The sequence below is a fragment of the Colossoma macropomum genome, unplaced genomic scaffold, assembly GCF_904425465.1.
Source record: "Colossoma macropomum unplaced genomic scaffold, Colossoma_macropomum, whole genome shotgun sequence".
Lineage (NCBI taxonomy): Eukaryota > Metazoa > Chordata > Actinopteri > Characiformes > Serrasalmidae > Colossoma > Colossoma macropomum.
In genome coordinates, this window is record NW_023494789.1 from 28,132,212 (window position 1) to 28,151,716 (window position 19,505).

Here is a 19,505-nt window from a genome sequence, read left to right on the forward strand (position 1 = left end):
AATCTGTCCAAGTCTGAATTAAAATTCCAGATTTCAGCCTTTGCCATCTGTAATAGGAACAGCAAATTCTTAAACCAGTGCTGATAATTCTGATGTTTTTTTAGGGTACATTGCAGGAGGTGATCGGATGGGGTTTGCTGGGATGGAAGGTGCATGCCAATGTGAATGGACCAATTCAGTGCAAAGCTCTGTCCAGCGTGGGCGTAACCCAAATTGTGTGCTCAGAAAAGGGCTTTCTCATCCTGTCAATTTCTGGTGCTGTATACACCCAGAACTACAAAAGCACCACCCTGGTCAGTGTCTCTAATGTAGCTTTTTAATGGTCATGATCTATACTTCTTAAATATAAGATGGAATTCTGGTAATTTAGCCAGTTGTTTGTCTTTTAGTCCCCCATGCTGGTCCATGGGCTGTCATCCAGGAAGATAGTGAAGCTGGCGGCTCACCCGGAAGGGCAGCACTACCTTGCTCTCTCGGCCAATGGAGAGGTTTTCTCCTGGGGCTGTGGGGATGGGGGTCGCCTGGGACATGGAGACACCACGTAAGAGTCTAGCTAATTCTGTTCTGTGGTATTCTGATCTTGAGAAGTCCCACTGTTCATGAACCTCTCCCTTATGAATTATGATCTGATAAAGCAATAAACGTTTGTTAGATGTCATATTATAATTAAACTTTCACCATTAAAACCCATTGAAAACGTCTGTCTGCCATAAATGTCATTTCACTCTGTCGTTTTACTCTTAAACTCTAAGTTTACCTGCAATACTGCAAAGCTTCCTTACTCTTACAGTTCTCATTATAGATTGGCCTAAAGATGCATGCATATATGCTGTGCATATGCACGCATTATATAATTTAACAAATAGTTTTAATGGTGACTGCAGTACTTCCTCTTGCTGTACAGGTACTTGGAAGAGCCTACCATGATTGCAGCATTCTCTGGGAAGCAGGCTGGCAAGCATGTAGTGCATGTAGCCTGTGGCAGCACCTACAGTGCAGCCATCACAGCAGATGGGGAACTGTACACATGGGGCCGAGGCAACTACGGCCGGCTGGGCCATGGTATTGTCCATTTACTACCACACTATAGCTTCTGCTTAATAATAACGTTTTTAAAAAAAACACTTTTAGTAATATTGTTACTTTCCTTATTTTTATTTTTTTTTTACACTAACTGGACATTTCTGTGACCTTAATCTAGGCTCTAGTGAGGATCAGACTACCCCCATGCTGGTGACTGCTCTGAAGGGGTTGAAGGTGATAGATGTGGCTTGTGGCAGTGGAGATGCACAGACACTTGCGGTCACAGAGAATGGTATGGGAAATAAAAAGAATTTGTATATTTTCTGCTTTGACTTGTGCAGGGTTCTCTTTCAATGGTAATGTCCTTATTTGATGTCTGTGGCATGGTAATCAGAGTGAAGATTTGAAATACTATGTTCAGTAGGGGTGAGATTCTCAAATTTCATGACATTTACATATTTTCATTTTTGCATCACATGATACATTTTTGATACAGAATTAGGAAAGAATTGCTAACATAACTTCAGCATTTATTTATTTATTTATTTGTGATTCCCATGTTTACCACTAAAGGACAACAGTAGCACAAGTCCTTTTCTTAGATAACATAAACTAAACAAAAGAGTATTAAAAAAAAGTTACAATATCTATGTAAAAGTAAGTAAAAAATGTAAGTTAAGTGGCTGCATCTCAGTATTAAATGAGCCGAGCATGACAAGTTAATTTACAATTTGGTCTTGTGTTTCTATATAAAATGTTGGTGAAATGAGTAAGAGGGCTTTTCTAATGTAGTGCAGTCACTCACAGCAAACTGTGAAGTCCGCAATCAAATAGAGATGCAGGTCATTAGCTATTAACATCTTAGTGAGGGAGTTATTTGTTTGAGCCATTCAGAATCAGCACTTAGTGGCTGCTTGAATCCTGTGGGGAGACGTAGCTGCTAAGACTCGTGATTCGTCCACAAGGCTGAAAGTGGTTTAAAATTTTCTGTTTCACATTAAATGGAGCAGCAGTAACATGCATCTGTTGCTCCATTTAAGGTGGAGTGAAAAATTTGAATTAAAAGCTAGTTGACTTCAGCTTCATGTTTTCTCCTTGCTCCCATATCTGACATGTATGGATGATGTCTTCTTCAGATATGCTAAATAATTTGTGTATTAGCACAGGTATCTGATCTTTTCATTAAGCAATGTTGGCACTGTGTCACTGTTCATTTGGCCTCACCTTTCCTATTGTTGTACTTGACTGAGAAACCAGCTTCATTTCAAACAGCTTGGCTAGTCAACCATTCAAGGAAGACTTACCAAACCAGTTTTTTCCAGTTCTGAGAGCTGCACAGCAGTTGTTGATGGTTATCACTGTTGGGATTCATGGATTGTGTTAAAAAGAACTGTAGAAATTATTCCCCTTATCATACATTCCATAGCATGAAATATAACTGTATTCAATTCACAGTGCAATTTGTCTCGCAATTCTTGTTTAAAAAAAAATATTAATATTAACGTGTATTGTGACATAGCCAATGTTCACTTATGAAAGCTGGCATCTTATATTTAGGACTGCATGATAAGGCTTAAATATTGTGATTGCAAAATATTTTGATTGCAAGAAATTAATAGTACTTATAGTAATTAACAGTAACATGGTTACATGATTGCGCCATGTACTGTGGTTAAAGATTGGCCTGCCTTTTTTTTGTTCATAATTATTTACCATTAATTAATGTGGATTATGTAAATCTCTTTATTCATTAAAAATTTGTGGAAAATATGTCATTGTACAGGATGCTTGCAGTACACAATAAAAATGTAAAACTATACCCTGTCCTCACCTTTCCTTCTCTCTCTCTGTATCTGTCTATTTCTCTCTCTCTAGGTCAGGTATGGTCCTGGGGGGATGGGGACTATGGGAAGCTGGGCCGTGGGGGCAGTGATGGCTGTAAGAGTCCAAAGCTGGTGGAGAAGCTACAGGATTTAGACATAGTAAAGGTGTGTTGTGGCAGCCAGTTCTCAGTAGCTCTCACTAAAGATGGCCAGGTATATACCTGGGGCAAAGGAGACAATCAGCGCCTCGGCCATGGCACTGATGAGCATGTCCGCTACCCCAAGCTGCTGGACAGTCTACAAGGTTAGAATTTACCCTGACTAATGTTGCAGAAGGTTTGAAAAATATTTCTTGAATACCTTGTGATGAAATTCTTTGGTCATGAGTGTGTTTCTCTGAACTACCCAGGGAAAAAGGTTGTGGATATAGCGGTGGGCTCCACACACTGCCTGGCCCTCACAGAGGATGGAGAGGTGCACAGCTGGGGAAGTAACGATAAACTACAGCATTTTGACACACTCTTCTCCAACAAGAAGCAACCCAAAGCTCTGCCAGGTCTCAACTCCAAACACATAGTGGGCATCTCTTGTGGTCCAGGCCAGGTACTGCATTCTTATCTGTGGGATCTAACCTTTGTTTGGCTGAGACACAAGTTCATAGTGAAGGAAATTGTTTTAGTATTCTTGTTGGAAGGGAATTTTCACAGGTTTGCTGATAAACCATTGTTGTGTCTGTGTGGAACTTTTGGTATAGGTTTGTTTAATAGTACCTTTTGCTCTTTGTCTCTCTCAGAGTTTTGCATGGTCCTCCTGCTCGGAGTGGTCAGTGGGGCTGCGTGTTCCCTTTGTGGTAGACGTGTGCCCAATGACCTTTGAGCAGCTGGACCTGCTACTGCGGCAGGTCAGTGAGGGCATGGACGGCAGCTCGGACTGGCCGCCACCTCAGGAGAAAGAATGTATGGTGGTGGCCACTCTCAACCTGCTCAGACTACAGGTCAGCGATTGTCTATGGAGGCCCGCAAACTGTAAAGCCTAGTAGGGTACATTAGGCCTGGGTGATAAAACTTAAAAAAAGAATTATTGAAATAATGTTTTTTTCGATATTGATAATGCATATTTGTTGTTTATTAAAATTATTATGACATTCCGATCCTCAATCTTGTATAAGCAGGAAAAAGTTTCTTGCTACGGGACACTGGTTAGTGATGTGTGCCTTCTTGGCCGCACAAACCAGTTAGGAAACTGAAGTAGCTAAAAATTGTGTTAAGATTAAGTGAAAAAGGAAATCAAGGAGTGTGAGTTGATGAACAAGTTTGAGCTCAAGGTGACTGTGGCAAAAAGGCACTTTTAGCTAAATGTAGTTGAAAAATCAAAATATTATTCAGACTGAAAATCTCAAAATATTACTCAGACTGAAAATCAAGCATTAGGAAATACTTAAGTAATTATTGTTATTAAATGTGAGGAAAATATGCTCTCAAGATTATTCTAGGACTACATAGTATTTGCCTGTTAAATATTTTTCCCAGTTTATCTTAAATGTTAGCTTTTGTGACAATACCCTTCGATCTGCTTTACCTGATCTTGTTTGTTCAACCCTGTCGTGGTCTCCTGTCTGTGGCCTATAGCTCCATGCAGCCATCAGTAACCAGGTGGACCCGGAGGAGCTGGGACTAGGACTGGGCAGCAGCCTACTCAACAACCTCAAGCAGACGGTGGTGACGCTGGCCAGCAACGCCGGGGTGCTCAACACCGTGCAGGCAGCCGCGCAGGCTGTGCTCCAGAGTGGCTGGTCAGTGCTACTGCCCACTGCAGAGGAAAGAGCTAGAGCCCTGTCCTCACTACTGCCCAACGCAGGTCAGTCTCATTGTGGGCTGGGGCATCAGAGTGCAATCTATTTGCTGTTATATCACAGATTACATCACACATACAGCTGGTCTGTGGTCTCAAAGGTCAGTCTTTCTTGTTTTGCCACAAAGATTCGTCCAACATCTTGCTTCATCATGTTCAGGCCTTTTTCTTTAGAAATCTTCTGTTCCAAAATATTTTTGACATGTTTGATACTGCATACAGATTAGATTTATTGTAAATATTTGTGAAAATATAATAGATAAAGTAGCTCTAGATAAAAAAAGTAGTTTAATTAATGTCTGAGTTTATTACTGTGTGTGTTTGTGTGTCAGCCTCTGGTAATGAGATGAGCGTGAGTCCAGGCCGGCGCTTCATGATTGACCTGCTGGTCAGCAGTCTAATGGCAGACGGAGGACTGGAGTCTGCTCTGAATGCTGCCATCACAGCTGAGATCCAGGTCAGTGTGCATTATTCAGCAGCCATTTCATCATTTATTCACATCCAGCATGCCTCACGTCTGCCTTGTTTGGTGTAGCATGGCCAAATTCCTGCCTAGGGAAGACTATGTCTGGAAATTGATTTCTCATACACAGGAAAAAAGCTACATTTTAAATAAAAGTGCACTTGTTTTGATTTATTACTGCCCTTCTTAGAAATTTTATTTTTGAACCCAGGCAGTACTTGCATTTTCTGAAACCTAAAACAAGTGAAAAAAGAAATGAGTCATTAGCATTACCAGAGTTATTACCAGTTGTCATCAAATTTGTATCACAGTAATTGCCAGCATAGAGTGCACTGTTTCTCTTAAAGATGTACTATATCTGGTTGTTGTCTGTCAGGATATTGAGGCCAAGAAAGAGGCACAGAAGGAAAAGGAGATTGATGAGCAGGAGGCTAATGCCTCCACTTTGCACCGCTGCCGCACCACCCTGGATAAAGACCTCATCAACACGGGCATCTATGAGTCCGCAAGCAAACAGAGCTTACCGCTGGTCCAGCTCGTCCAACAGCTTCTCAGGTACTGAACACCTCGCTATGCTAATCAACTCTAGCTATCTGCTATCTGCTTTCACTGTTGCTGGATACAGCATTATGTCGTTCAGTCAAAAAAAGTCAAAAGCTTTTATTGTCATATCAACTTCATACATAAATTAACTCCATGGAAACACACTAATTGGAAAAGTAGATTTTTTTTTATTCATTGTTCCCACTTTTTTTGTGCTCAGGAATATTGCGTCACAGACTATAGCACGTCTGAAAGACGTGGCACGGCGCATTTCAAACTGCCAGGATGCAGAGCAGGTGAGTAAAGAGCGCTCTGCTTCCCTGGACCTGCTTCTGCGCTTTCAGAGATTGCTGGTCTGCAAGCTGTATGTGGGAGTCCACGGCACTGTGGGAGTAGGGGGATACAGTGAGTACCAGGCGCACACACACAGAGCATGATGTTACATAAGGTTAGACCTCCATGCTTCATGGCTTTAAATTACAATTGATCTGTTTGGGTCCATAGAGAACCTGAATAGACTAGATAACTAGATGTTATTTGCCTTTAAAAGAAGGTGTTCTGTATTCTGTGTTTTAGCTTTGACCCACTCTGAGATTCTAGGAGTGGGCTCCCTGTTGAAGAAGTACATTGCCTTGCTGTGTACACACATTGGGGACATCCTTCCTGTAGCCACCAGCATTGCATTCAACAGTCACCGCCACTTTGCTGAGGTGTCCCGCGTCATTGAGGGAGACCTTACTGGTAACTCGCAAACATTTCATCCAAATTCTCATTGCTATAAAGCAAATGAATGTCTAGCATTTTTTTCATAGCCACTAGATTTGGCAAGAAAGCAGATTTGCACTGTTGCAAGTTTAAAAAAAGTTTGGAATCAATGTTACTAATAATCTAAAACCAATTTGTTGCATGCAAATTATTAAATGGCTCTAGCTAATCCTGTGCAACTAAAAAAAAGTTAGAATAATAAATGGTGCTGCAGATGATTCTTGACAAGTTATTTAAGTAATTGCAAAGTTTTGAATGGTATTTGTAGCATATGTTTATATGTAGTGTTGGTAAGCTTGTCTTGTTAACTGCACTGTCCACCTCTGTTCCCCAAGGTGTGTTGCTCCCAGAGCTGGTTGTGTCCATCGTGCTGCTACTGACTCTCGATGCAGGCTTGATGCAGGAGACTGGTTCCATCCCTCTGCTGGCTGCTCTGCTGGAACATGTGGACCGCTTTAACCACCTTGCCCCAGGCCATGAGAGAGATGACAGTGAAGACCTGGCCTGGCCTGGTCTCATGGGTGTGTGGGAACATTCATTCTTGCTCTTCTCATGAAGAGTCATTTAATTTAAGTAAATTTTTTCCCATTTCAGGATTTGAGGCAGGAAGTAAGGTGGCATTTTCCATGTTTTTACAGGGTCTTTCTTTAATGGGCCGAGCTCAAAGAACAATGAGGAGGTTTCACTTATCCGCAAAGCTGACCTGGAGAACCACAACAAAGATGGTGGCTTTTGGACGGTCATTGACGGAAAAGTATATGACATCAAAGACTTCCAGGCCCAGTCTCTTACTGGAAACACTATTCTTGGTATGCCATATGAAATAGGAGTGAAGATATCTGGTATTCAGTCAGATTGCTTGCCATATCTTATCACAGGAAGTTTAAACCATAGCTGTAAGTGTTTCCTGAAATGACCCCCAATCTGCAACTTCATAGATATGTTGAAAATGTATATCTTGGTGTTGGTACTAAATCTCAACCACATTGATTTTAATTTCCGACTTTCTGTACAGGGTAGAGTATTTGGTTTCAAATGAGGAATGGGGCTGTATCATCATGGTTATGCTTTCTTCTTCTTTGTAGCTCAGTTTGCTGGTGAGGACCCTGTGGTGGCTTTAGAGGCTGCTCTGCAGTTTGAAGACACCCGAGAATCAATGCAGGCTTTTTGTGTGGGCCAGTATATGGAGGCAAGTTTTTCCACATTATTATTTTTTTTTTTAAACTGGCCTTAACGTAATGTGAAAAGCACATTTATACTAGTTTAAAGGGCATGATGATCTAATAACTGACTCCATGGTGATGGTTCTTGTGTCCAGCCCAATCAAGAGACAGTAACGACCCCTGACCTGAGCAGCCTGTCCTCTCCGCTGATTGACACTGAGAGAAACTTGGGCCTGCTGCTTGGCCTTCATGCCTCCTACCTGGCCATGAGCACACCACTCTCTCGCATGGAGATAGAATGTGACAGTAAGTGCCTTTCTCTCACTTTGCTATCTCTGTCTCTAATCTGGAAGGAAGAGAGTGCATTGCCTCAGATAACATGGACCATATCATGAGAAATGAAAACAATTCCATACTTTACATTTTGAAAGTGATCCATTGTCATTCAGTGTACATTTTGATTTTTATGTTAGAAAAGTACATCCTTAATGACTACAACCTTATTTACTTTGCTACTTCAGAGTGGCTCCAGTCATCAATCTTCTGTGGAGGTCTGCAGACCAGTCAGATCCACTATAACTATAATGAGGAGAAGGATGAGGACCATTGCAGCTCTCCAGGGACCACTACACCTGACAAAGCCAAACTCTACTCCCGTAGAATCACTCTCAGTGACCATGCGCAGCCTTTTCTACAGGCAATTGCTGATAACACTACCCAGGACCACACTGTGAAGGTACATGTACACTGATTAGCATTAGAGTGTGCAGAGTCGGAGCGGAATAGGGAGTAGAGCAGCCTGATTTTGCCCACAGAGCAGAGTGGCTTTTTAGAATGTCAGAGTAAATGTGTTCTCCCTCGCTCCAAAATCGCTCCAGTACCACTCCGTCTAACAAGCCAGTCCTTCTTCCACACTGATGACCTCTGCATGACATTAGTGATGTGGCAGTCCGACTGCTACAGCTTGCACACAGCAGCCATACTCTTTGTGCTGCAGACCTACATATTGGAAATTCTCACTGATCGCAACAAAGTTCTACAGATATTAAACAGCATTAGTCTCCTGTCATCTGTTTTGCTGTGTGATTGATAAAGAAGGTTGTATTAAAAGCATGTGCATTTGTTTACCCTAGTCAGTTTTCTGGCTTGTGTTTCGGTTGTGGTTTTGAGCCTATATATACTGAAAAAAGCCTGTGAAGCACAGAATGTTTAACTAGATTTTTTTATTAATAATGGTGATAAAATGTGTAATTTGAGATGAAGCATATAGAGTACTGTCCATATGTTCAAGACATAAAATACTTATCTTAAGAATAAATCATATGGAGCAAGTTTTCTCTAATGTGAGTGAGGAGCAGGAAAAAGAAAACCTGGAGTGGAGTGATGTTTGCCACTCTACACTCATACTCTGATTAGTATACAAAATGCAAAGATGTAGCAGGGTGCACATATACAGACTCATGTGCTGAATGAATGTGAAATGTGAACCCTGATGATTTTGTCTCATGTGAATCATGTGAGTTTTAAAGCAACAACACAGTTTTTAATGTTCAACCACAATGTAAGCTGAGAGCAACAGTGCATTTTTTTTCAACTCTTCTTAATTACGGTCCTGTCACTCTCATATCACTATTTTACATCTTGTTTTGAGAGGAACTGTAACTTTTCGCTTTACTATTGCTTCTGTTAGTTTGCCACTTTTTTAATTTTTTTATTTTTCTTTATCTGTCGTTCTTCCGTGAGCACTGTCTAGTATAGTCTGCTAAAAGTGTCCTCCAGTACCGAATTCACTGTTACTATTGGTGTTACTGGCATCAGCGCAATATTTTGCTTACTTACGACTCTGCGTCCTTCTGTGTTAAACAGATTTCCCATAGCAGTAGCTGGAAATACCTTTTCATTTCCAAGAGAGCAATCAGTGGAACTTGTTGGCTTTTAAAAACCGTATTTGAACAAGAGGTTGCGTAGTCATAGCAACATGGCAAAAAAAAATTAATGCCTTTTAATAGTATAATGTGTCAGTGCATTGCTAACACATTAACTTGGCACCATTAAGTTTCCTCACTTTTAGCTACCTTAATGCTGCTTATGCTGCATTTAGTTAAAGCTCGGACTGACATCCTCGTGATTTTATGGTGTAGTTCATGCTGTCACCAATACTGTGTAATAGGCTGCTTCTTCTGTTTGTATTTCAGGACTTTTTATGTCAAATTGAGCGGTGCTGTAAGCAGTATCATCTCATCACACCCATCACTTTCCCGCCAGAGCACCCTGTGGAGGAAGTGGGCCGCCTGCTGCTCTGCTGCCTTCTTAAACACCAGGACCTTGGTAACCTAGCAACTGGCCTTTAGTACACACAATTCTTACACTCTGGTGAATTGTTGCCCTTTTCCTTTAGCTTCCTGTAATCATGACAGATTATGTCTGCTTATTGTATTGATCTCAATAGTCATGTAAACAAAATGTTGTTATGATCATGTTTCTACTTGCTGTGAGAGAATTGACACCGGCTGATCTCTCCCTATTTAGGTCACGTTGCCCTTTCGCTTGTCAATCAGTGTGCCTTGGCTGTGGACCAGGGGAAGCAGCGGTCCCTCCCCAAATCTGTGATTGATGTGTGTCGAATGGTGTACCAGGCCAAGTGCTCTTTAATCAGAGTAAGATTTTCTAACAAGTGAAAAGCTCAGTTTTGTCAGTTTTACTGTGATGTCACCATTGTATTGAGGGTGTTGTTTTCTCATACCTTCCTTTTTGTCGTTACTTGAACAGACCCATCAGGAGCAGGGCCGCTCCTATAAGGAAGTGTGTGCTCCTGTGATTGAAAGGCTGCGATTTCTTTTTAATGAGCTGAGGCCGGCTGTCAGTAATGACTTGTCTATTGTGTGCAAGCTGAAGCTGTTGAGCTCCCAGCCCCGCTGGAAAATGATCACCCGGAAGCTGATCAGAGAGTGCAGAAAAAAGCGAGGTGGGCTCCAATATGGCCAGTTAGCAGAAATAACACAAAAAAATAGAATAAACCTAGTTATTCAAGACAGTTTTGCCTAGTGAAAGTTAGGGATGTAAATCTCTGACCTGACAGAGATTCAGTTTAATTATGATTCTTTTGCAAACGATTTATCATGGAAATTACAAATTTCACCTCAATTTAAATAAATTATTTTGTTGTAAAACAGTTTTTTTTAAATACACTTAATTACACTAAATACACAAATTGTTACTTGTTTTTCAATAGGCCAAGACTTTTGGACAAAAAAATGAGCACACACTTTTATTAAATATTATTATAATTGATTATAATTGATTTGTAATTTATTAGAATGTTCCAAAATCGATGCTGTTGAATTGCAACCATAAGATTGATGCAATATCATGAATTTATAAATTTTTACAATCCTAGTAAGAATTTAAAATACATTTTTTTGTTATCTATATTGGATGTCCCTGTGGCTCTTTCTCTCTCAGTGCCTAAGAAGTCAGAATCTGCAGATGTGGAAGAGGGTAAGCAGGAGAGAGAGAGGGAAGGGACCAACGAGGAAGAACCCCCACCTCCTATTAGCCCCACACCTGTGGACAAGAAACAAATCACTGTCAAATCACCAAAGGTACTCCTTTTTATCTCAGTCTCTGATTGCTTACTTTATACTGCTCTGTGACTGTTTGTTTCATTGCTTCATTGTTCTGTATATGTCATCATATTGTAACCATGCTCTTGTTTTCTTTCGGCTCATTCCCTTTCCTACCTTTTGTGTATTTAGCAGGATAAGTGGCAGCCTCTACTGAACACTGTGGCGAATGTTCAGAAATACCGCTGGTTGAAGCACAGTGTTCAAGGTTCCTGCTCCCAGTCTAGCCTCATGAGCACCATTGTGGAATTTGCTCTCAAAGAGGAACCACTGGATGTGGAGAAGATGAGGAAGTGCCTTCTTAAACAGGTGAAGAGACTTTTATGCCAAATTTCTTAAAGTGACTGCTTGGTGAAAATCTAATTTAGACAGTTTAGCAGTTAAAAATTACCAGTTGAACATCACTGCAAACAGTCTCTCTTTAACTAGTTTACACTTTATCTCCTATCTTTATCTTTATCTATAGTTTTGTTTATCTATGTTATAAATACTGTTCTCTGCATAATTTGTGGAACTCGCACTCAAGGTTTTCACTCACCTGTGTCCCTGTACTCTTGTGATGTGACAATAAATCTGATTTGATTTGATTTGATTGATTTTGGTCTTCTCTGTAGCTGGATATATTCTGCCTTCGCATTAGTAGGATGAATGGATCGGCAGAAAGCTAACCGGCTAACGCTCCAGTCCAGCCTTTAAAAAAGGAGCTAATGTAATACTGCAACTCACTAATTAAGTTGCAAAGTAAAGAATATGTTACTTAGGTGCCTGTTATGAGATGAAAATGTCTGTATTTATACTAGATCTGACATCTGATATAACACTGAGCTAATCCTGGTAGCTTAGTACTAACATGCCATGGTGCGAATACCAGGGTCGCTAGCAGAAATGAGCATTATCATAGCACTTTTTTATTAAACTTCAGCAAATCAACACATTTCTATGTTAAACGTTGTCAAGTTTTTGAATTTGTGTTAATATGTTGAGTCCAAACATATGTCATTTACCTTATTTCTTCAGCTGGAGCGAGCAGAGGTGAGGCTGGAAGGTATAGACACCATGCTGAAACTAGCCTCCAAAAGCTTTCTGCTGCCTTCTGTACAGTACGCCATGCTCTGTGGCTGGCAAAGGGTCATCCCTGAAGGGCGCAATATAGGGTAAGTGAGCAAAACCAAACTTTTAAACTGTTGGAAATGTTTGCACAATATACCCATATACGTTGTTTGCATGTTTTCTTCTCCTTCTGTAGAGAGCCTCTGTCTGACTGTCTGAAGGATGTGGATCTCATTCCTCCCTTTAACCGCATGTTGCTGGAGGTCACCTTTGGCAAACTGTACACTTGGGCCATCCAAAACGTCCGCAACATCCTGCTGGAGGCCAGCGTTAAATTTAAAGAACTTGGTACACCTTGATACAAAGAATCATTTTGAAAGATGTTTTAAATCCATTTCAGATCAGTAGCTTTGGTGTGATGTAATAGTGATTTGTTTAAAACTTTCGTTCTTTTCCATGCAGGAGTGCAGCCTGTGCCTCTGCAGACCATCACAAATGAGAACCCAGCAGGGCCTAGTTTGGGCACCATTCCCCAAGCACGTTTTCTCCTGGCCATGCTCCACATGCTGACCCTAAAACATGGAGCCAACAGCCTCAGCCTGCTGCTCAACTCTGGCACCCTGGCCCTCACACAGAGTGTCCTGCGCCTCATTGGTCAGAACTGAACTTATTCTGTCTTAACCTGCAGTCAGTGCTTTTACCTTCTATTCAGTTTAGTTGTAGCTTGCAGTCACTCTCTGTCTGACTTCTGAACAAGGGTATCTAAAATCATATAGTTAGTATAGCATGTCTGGACATACTCTTAAAGTCTTTTAACTGTTACTGTAGATTACACTGAAGCATTCATAAGTACTGTTCAGCCAGAATACGTTTTCTGGTCCTATGTCCATAATGTTGTGACAGGATGTCTGTAATGTTTGTGACTAATTCACAGAGGAAAAGGGATATCTGTATGACTTACAGAAGAGACTAAAGGCTAAAGTTTAGAGACTAAAGTGTACTCGATTTGCATATCATCATCAGACTAAAAAGTGGGAAAAAAAAAACAGGCTTGTGTCCACATAACTTGGAGTTGAGAATTAGTATGTCTGTACATATAGTCATATGGCAAATCAGGCTGCCCCTGGTCAAATAACATGTTTTGTTAAACATGGGGGCATAAAATGTGGATTGTGAAACAGGCTAATTTTATATTTTTCCAGCATATTAAACTTAGTCAAAAAAAGAAGTAATGCATTAAAATTAGCAGAAAATGACATGTTAAAGTATGTTTCATATAGAGGATGTGTACGTATTTTCAGCTCAAAAATCAACAGATCTTATTATTTGACCAGAGGTGTTCAAACTTTTTTTTGTGTATGTAGAATGTACCTATGGTATGGTACACTGTAGGTTAGTTAAAGATTACAGAAACGTCAGTCCTCTGACAGGTTTTTTGGATTTTAATGTTCAGCATCATACACTTTAGCTCAATGCATATTGGCTTGATGGGAGTCATGGAAAATACATTTGAATGATAACTCGATTGTCTCCTAACTTTAAGACGATTCCACAAATATATTTACCAAGGTTTGGTATATGGTAAGGTAAAATATGCTGTAATTGTTAAAAATGCGAGAGTATGCAGTTCATTAAAAAAAGCTGAGATGAGAAATTCAGACAGGACTAATCTGTAGAGATACTGTGGTAACAGTTACATTACTGCATTTCCCTTCGCAAAACCAATCCTGTCGTGATATTACTGTAATTGAAGAATGTGAGTAGGATAGAATTTGTGATTTAATTAATTAATTAATTAAATCAATAAATAGAATTATTATTAATTAATTCTAATCCGCATAGAGCTTAGATGTACAGTGATATTTCTTGCAGGTCCCAGTTCAGATAGCAGTGAGGAGGATTTAAGTGCTGGAGCTCACGGAGGCTCAGCCACAGTGCTGGAGGAGTCCAGGAAGGAGGCCGCCCCAGCGCCCCTCCCCGCATCTGGCCCTGAGCTGGCTGCCATGATGAAGATTGGCACCAGGGTGATGAGGGGACAGGACTGGAAATGGGGTGATCAGGTATGTGACAGCTGTCTGTGCTTTTCTTGTTAATGAAGGTAGCGATGCGTATTCACACTGATATTTTTAGCAGTGAATTTCTGCATGTATAACCCTGTTCATGTTTTCTGGTTGCTCTCCAGGATGGCCCTCCTCCAGGTCTAGGACGAGTGATTGGTGAGTTAGGGGAGGATGGCTGGATTCGGGTGCAGTGGGATAACAGCAGCACTAATTCCTACAGGATGGGCAAAGAGGGCAAATATGACCTCAAACTAGCAGAGCCTCCTCCTGCTACACAGCCTGCTACTGAAGACTCAGACACAGAGGATGACACTGGTCAGTACTTCCATTCTCTTCCTAGTATAATGTCTTCTTGTCCTGATCCTAGAGTTCCTCTGTCCTGTGTGTTTTGATGTTTATTCTGCTATAACACACCTGACCAAACTGTTCAGTTGATTAACATGCCCCTACTGAGTTGAAAGGATTGTGTTAGAGCAGGGAAAGCACAAAAATTGTTTGGACTGAGGTAATTCCCAGACCAGGTTTGCATTGCATTGGTGTAAAATATAGGGTGTGTTTATTGTACAGAAATTTCTGGTACCTTTAAGTGGCTCATTGTTGGCTCTGCAAATTGGATTGTCTTTTCAAGCACTGTCTTCTGCTTTTTTTTTATCCTTAATTGTTAGAAGGGGAAGTGATGGAGAAGAGCACTCACCCCACAGCCGTCATGTTAACCAGTACGGTGAATCTGCTGAAGACTCTGTCCCTTTCATCCGGAATTCATGCAGAGGTTATGCAGACTGAAGCCACCAGGACTCTGTGCGGTCTACTCCGCATGCTTGTGGAGAGTGGAGCCAACGACCAGACTGGTAATTTAATCCTCAGTCTGCTGTGGTATTGGAGATAATGCTGCAGAGCTCTCTGCAGAGCATAAATGATTTTTAAGGAAATTAAAGAACGTATGCCTTTCACTCACTCCTTTTTGTTTCTTTGTGTGTCTGTGTCAGGTTGTCCATCTTACAGGCTGGTATCTCGTGAGCAGCACAGGAGCTGGTGTACTCTGGGCTTTATCCGCAGTATAGCACTGATGCCTCAGATGTGTTGCACTCTGAGCTCCTCTGCATGGATCAGCCTGCTCATCCGCATTGTGGAGGGCCACCAGTCATTCACTGCTGTCACACTACAGAGACAGGTACAGACTTGCTACTCTAAACACATGTTCTGTGCCTTTAAATATTAAAGGGCCCATATGGTACATTTTTCATGTACTTCATTTTTCCCTGAAGTCCACTTATGTTTCTTTGGTTTTTATATTCTTTTTTTATTGTTTATCTTTTTGAGAGAGCCGACTAAATTGCTAGGCTGAATAGGCAGTCTTATGTAAATAAATTGATGGTTGGGACGTCACAACGATGAATTCAGATAAGTTCAAAGCATAGCTAGGCTGCTGAGCAAGGCTGCTTAATCCTTTTGCTGGAGATCTAACACCCTGGAGAGAGATCCAAAAAACATATGGCTCTAATTTTCAGATGTCCTTACAGCCCTTTGTTACCTGTAACAGGTGTGTTTGATTAGGCCTGGAGCTGAATTCTGCGCAGTGGTAGATTTCCAGAATCAGGATTGGGCACTGCAGACATAGAGCATACTCATTTCATCCATCTTGTCATCACAATTACACATCTGCATATGCAGTACTGATAAATTAGCTGACGTTGTTTTCCTCCCTCTGTCAGATCCTGGCTCTGCGCTTACTGCAGGCAGTGCTACCATCGTGGGATAAAATGGAACGCTCTCAGGATATGAAGTTCCTTGTGGAGAAACTTTTCGGCTTCCTGGGCAGCCTTCTTAGCACCTGCTCCTCAGATTTACCACTTCTCAGAGGTAGCATACACCCCTCGTACTGTTCCTGAACACCTTTCACAATACAGTCTTTTTTTGGCTTATATAAACCAAGAGCTTAACTTTAGAATACATTAATAATAAATTAAATAAATATTTTAGCTGTTTGGAGATATTTCTCATGTAACGTGTGCTTGCAATTAACCCTAGATTTTTTTTTTTAGTTCTTAGTTTTACATTTAGACTTTTTTCAAACTTGTCTCATTTGCTCGACAGAGGGTTCTCTGCGCAGGAGGAAATCCCGCCCACAGGCCTCCCTGACAGCCACTCATAGCAGCACACTAGCAGAGGAGATTGTGGCCGTTCTGCGAACACTGCACTCTCTCAGCCAGTGGAATGGCCTCATCAATGAATACATTAACTCCCAGCTTAGTGGCATTGGAGACATAATGGCAGGTCGTCTGTCAGAAGCGGTACGATCTTTCAGTAATTTAATTTATAAAAGACTTCCGTGTTTTAAAAAATAAAAATATGCATCTGTATTGCTGGGAATTTCACAAATTTGATTTTATAGAGGTCTATATGATACAGTTAAGTAAAGACTCTTCGTTCTTCTGTCTCTGCCATGTCAGACGCTACTGGAGGAGTACTTCCCTAATGCAGAAGCTCCAGTGGTGGGCAGTCTAATGGCTGTGCTAGCGGTGATTGGTGGAATTGATGGACGTCTCAGATTAGGTGGTCAGGTGGTTCATGAAGAGTATGGGGAAGGCACAGTCACACGCATCACTCCTAAAGGTCGAATCACTGTGCAGTTTTACGAAATGAGGACGTGCCGAGTGTGTCTTCTGAGCCAGCTCAAACCGGTGTGTACGCACAGCGTGATACATTAGTATAAATAAACATCAATATGATAGTATTTACATTTAAACACTCGCTTTCTCTTTCATTCTTGCACATATGGTGCTATTATACAAAATTTTAATTTCCCTTTGACCCCTTTTTCTTTCTTGGTTTCTTCTCTTGTCAGCTGCCTGTTGTGTCATTCAGTGTTCAGAACCTGCCCTTTACAGAGCCAATGCTGGCTGTGTGGGCTCAGCTTGTCAATCTGGCCGGAAGCAAGCTGGAGAAACAACGCATGAAGAAATCCCTAAGCAGAGGACTTGCTGGTACAGCTTTCTTTCTCCCGCCACACACACAAATATCAGTTCACACAGGTGAAGAGAGCTAAATGAATCCACTGTACTCTCAAAATATCACCGCCTATTTCATTATGTTCTTACGCAGTCAGGTAGACCATACTTCCTGTTAGTCAGCAGAAAATTCCTGGAACTATCAGCCCACTGACTCAAAATTGTGCACAGCAGCTCACAGCCTTCTGACCCTTTCTTCTGCTTCTGCCTTTCTCCCTCTTTAGGGCTGTTGGCGAAAAATTGTCATACTTAAGCCTCTCAGACCCCAAGATCTATTTTAGTTTTTAGAGATTTATTCAGACTTTAATAATTCAGGAATAAATAACAACAAAAAATCTTTTATCTTTTTATATTTTTTTTGGCCTTGTCTGCATTCTGTCTGTTGGTTAGTTGTTTTCACAGCACTAACAACAAAAAATCATCACAAGCATCACATCCAGTGTTTATAGTTTTGTGTAAAAACATCATGTCCAAATATTTCACATTTCTGTGTTGTTTCTTAGCGCTGGTGTAAAATGACCTTTAGAGGTTCAACTTAATGCTAGGGATGCACCGATATGGGAATAATGGGTCAGTGCCAAGATCCAATGTGTTTCATGTACATATCTGTTATTACCTGTACATGAACAGTTGGGGCTATATCAGTATTAGCATTACAGAGAAATATACAACTTATTTCTGTAGGTTTACAAATGCAGTAAAATAAATAAAATTCTGACATTTTGGTGGCGTTGCCCAGCTTCACCCAACATTCTGCTTTTCCAGATTACAAGAAATATGTCATCTGATATCAGTTTGAAATTCAGTCTAATCTAAAAATCTGTCCAGTAAAAGTATTTTATTTATTTATGTTTTAAGCAAATATCAGAAGATATACACTGGAATTCCAATATCATCGTGCATCTCTAATTAATTAGGTTACATTTTTTAGGAAATAATGTGATGTATATCATGAAATCTCAAATTTCACTATGATTTAATTGGATACAGATCAATATTATTTTTTAATGTACACAGACTGCATAGATGTGAATGGAGGAAATTTACACAACAGTGCAAAATAGGCAATAAAAACAATACATCAATGCAGCTGAATTGCTACCTTCAGTCTGATGCATTATGATGCATTTTACACAGCGTTTTTGTGCCCATGATCTTGCAGCAGACCAGGTGGACGTGCACTTGTTGCGGTGTCAGCAGCTGAGACTGTACATCCTGAAGGCTGCACGAGCTCTGCTCTCCCACCAGGACAAACTCAGACAGATCCTCTCACAGCCAGCAGTCATAGACAGCAGCCCAAACCCCAGCGGTAAGACTGCATTCACTCGCGATTTCTGGAATCTTTTACATAGATATATTCTTCTGCATTATTCCCTCCTGCTATTGTATTGTCTTTTTTGTTTTTTTGATTTTTTTTTGCTCCTGCCTCCTATCTTTCTTCACATCTCAATACTTTTCTTACTTTGTTCTTGCCTCTGCTGTGTTTGTGTATACTCCTTTTTTACACAATACACACTTGTCTATGCCTTTCTCCTTGTGAATCTCCCCCCGATACAGAGGTGCTGGGAAATTAATGAAGTTTGTTCAGCAGCTCTTCCTACTCACTGCTCACACAGCATATAGTCAGTGTTGGATGGTTTGGGGGTGGACATTTTTAACTGATGCTAATGAATTTACCTGGATTAAAGCTGCTACAGAGCCAATATGGCCATTATGGGGGCGGACATGTGTGGATAGTAATTACTAAGGAACTTGGATTGTGTGTAGGGAAATCCCTGTTCACTGTTTTATACTGTATTCAGCAGATTGTTAAATGTCATGTGGGTGATTTGCTGCCTCCTGGTGGTTCAAGACATAATGGCATACTATCCCAATGATGTAAATTGACTTTGTTGAATGTCTATTTTGAATGTGTTTGTGTGTGTGTGTGTGTGTGTGTGTGTGTGTGTGTGTAGAGGAGCAAGTTGTGTCATCTCCAGATGTAGGTGATTTGTCCCCTGAGGGTCCTCTTCCTCCCCTCATCCTGCTCCAGCAGCTTCTCTCTGCTGCCACCCAGCCTTCACCCATTAAAGCAATCTTCGATAGGCAGGAGCTGGAGGTCAGTACCTTGTCACATACTTCTTCTTAGTGTTC

At 40.9% G+C, this 19,505-nt stretch overlaps 1 protein-coding gene across 5 annotated transcripts in view; it reads left to right on the forward strand.

The window, feature by feature from the left end:
- Positions 1–19,505, forward strand: part of herc2 (HECT and RLD domain containing E3 ubiquitin protein ligase 2) — a 64,867-nt gene that overhangs the window by 18,792 nt on the left and 26,570 nt on the right. For 3 of the 5 annotated variants that reach the window (XM_036570729.1, XM_036570730.1, XM_036570732.1), the window contains 35 exons: positions 105–293; positions 390–541; positions 905–1,062; positions 1,202–1,315; positions 2,899–3,150; positions 3,256–3,449; positions 3,640–3,840; positions 4,475–4,703; positions 5,030–5,154; positions 5,537–5,715; positions 5,924–6,108; positions 6,280–6,444; positions 6,804–6,989; positions 7,107–7,277; positions 7,554–7,657; positions 7,787–7,937; positions 8,153–8,367; positions 9,827–9,959; positions 10,161–10,288; positions 10,401–10,596; positions 11,094–11,233; positions 11,387–11,563; positions 12,272–12,408; positions 12,501–12,652; positions 12,767–12,958; positions 14,177–14,364; positions 14,487–14,679; positions 15,030–15,212; positions 15,351–15,535; positions 16,077–16,224; positions 16,459–16,655; positions 16,815–17,045; positions 17,210–17,348; positions 18,535–18,681; positions 19,328–19,470. In XM_036570729.1, coding sequence (XP_036426622.1) covers positions 105–293; positions 390–541; positions 905–1,062; positions 1,202–1,315; positions 2,899–3,150; positions 3,256–3,449; positions 3,640–3,840; positions 4,475–4,703; positions 5,030–5,154; positions 5,537–5,715; positions 5,924–6,108; positions 6,280–6,444; positions 6,804–6,989; positions 7,107–7,277; positions 7,554–7,657; positions 7,787–7,937; positions 8,153–8,367; positions 9,827–9,959; positions 10,161–10,288; positions 10,401–10,596; positions 11,094–11,233; positions 11,387–11,563; positions 12,272–12,408; positions 12,501–12,652; positions 12,767–12,958; positions 14,177–14,364; positions 14,487–14,679; positions 15,030–15,212; positions 15,351–15,535; positions 16,077–16,224; positions 16,459–16,655; positions 16,815–17,045; positions 17,210–17,348; positions 18,535–18,681; positions 19,328–19,470 — 5,979 coding nt within the window. The remainder of the gene's footprint in view (positions 1–104; positions 294–389; positions 542–904; positions 1,063–1,201; positions 1,316–2,898; positions 3,151–3,255; positions 3,450–3,639; positions 3,841–4,474; positions 4,704–5,029; positions 5,155–5,536; positions 5,716–5,923; positions 6,109–6,279; positions 6,445–6,803; positions 6,990–7,106; positions 7,278–7,553; positions 7,658–7,786; positions 7,938–8,152; positions 8,368–9,826; positions 9,960–10,160; positions 10,289–10,400; positions 10,597–11,093; positions 11,234–11,386; positions 11,564–12,271; positions 12,409–12,500; positions 12,653–12,766; positions 12,959–14,176; positions 14,365–14,486; positions 14,680–15,029; positions 15,213–15,350; positions 15,536–16,076; positions 16,225–16,458; positions 16,656–16,814; positions 17,046–17,209; positions 17,349–18,534; positions 18,682–19,327; positions 19,471–19,505) is intronic. The other 2 variants (XM_036570731.1, XM_036570733.1) reach the window with 1 other exon arrangement.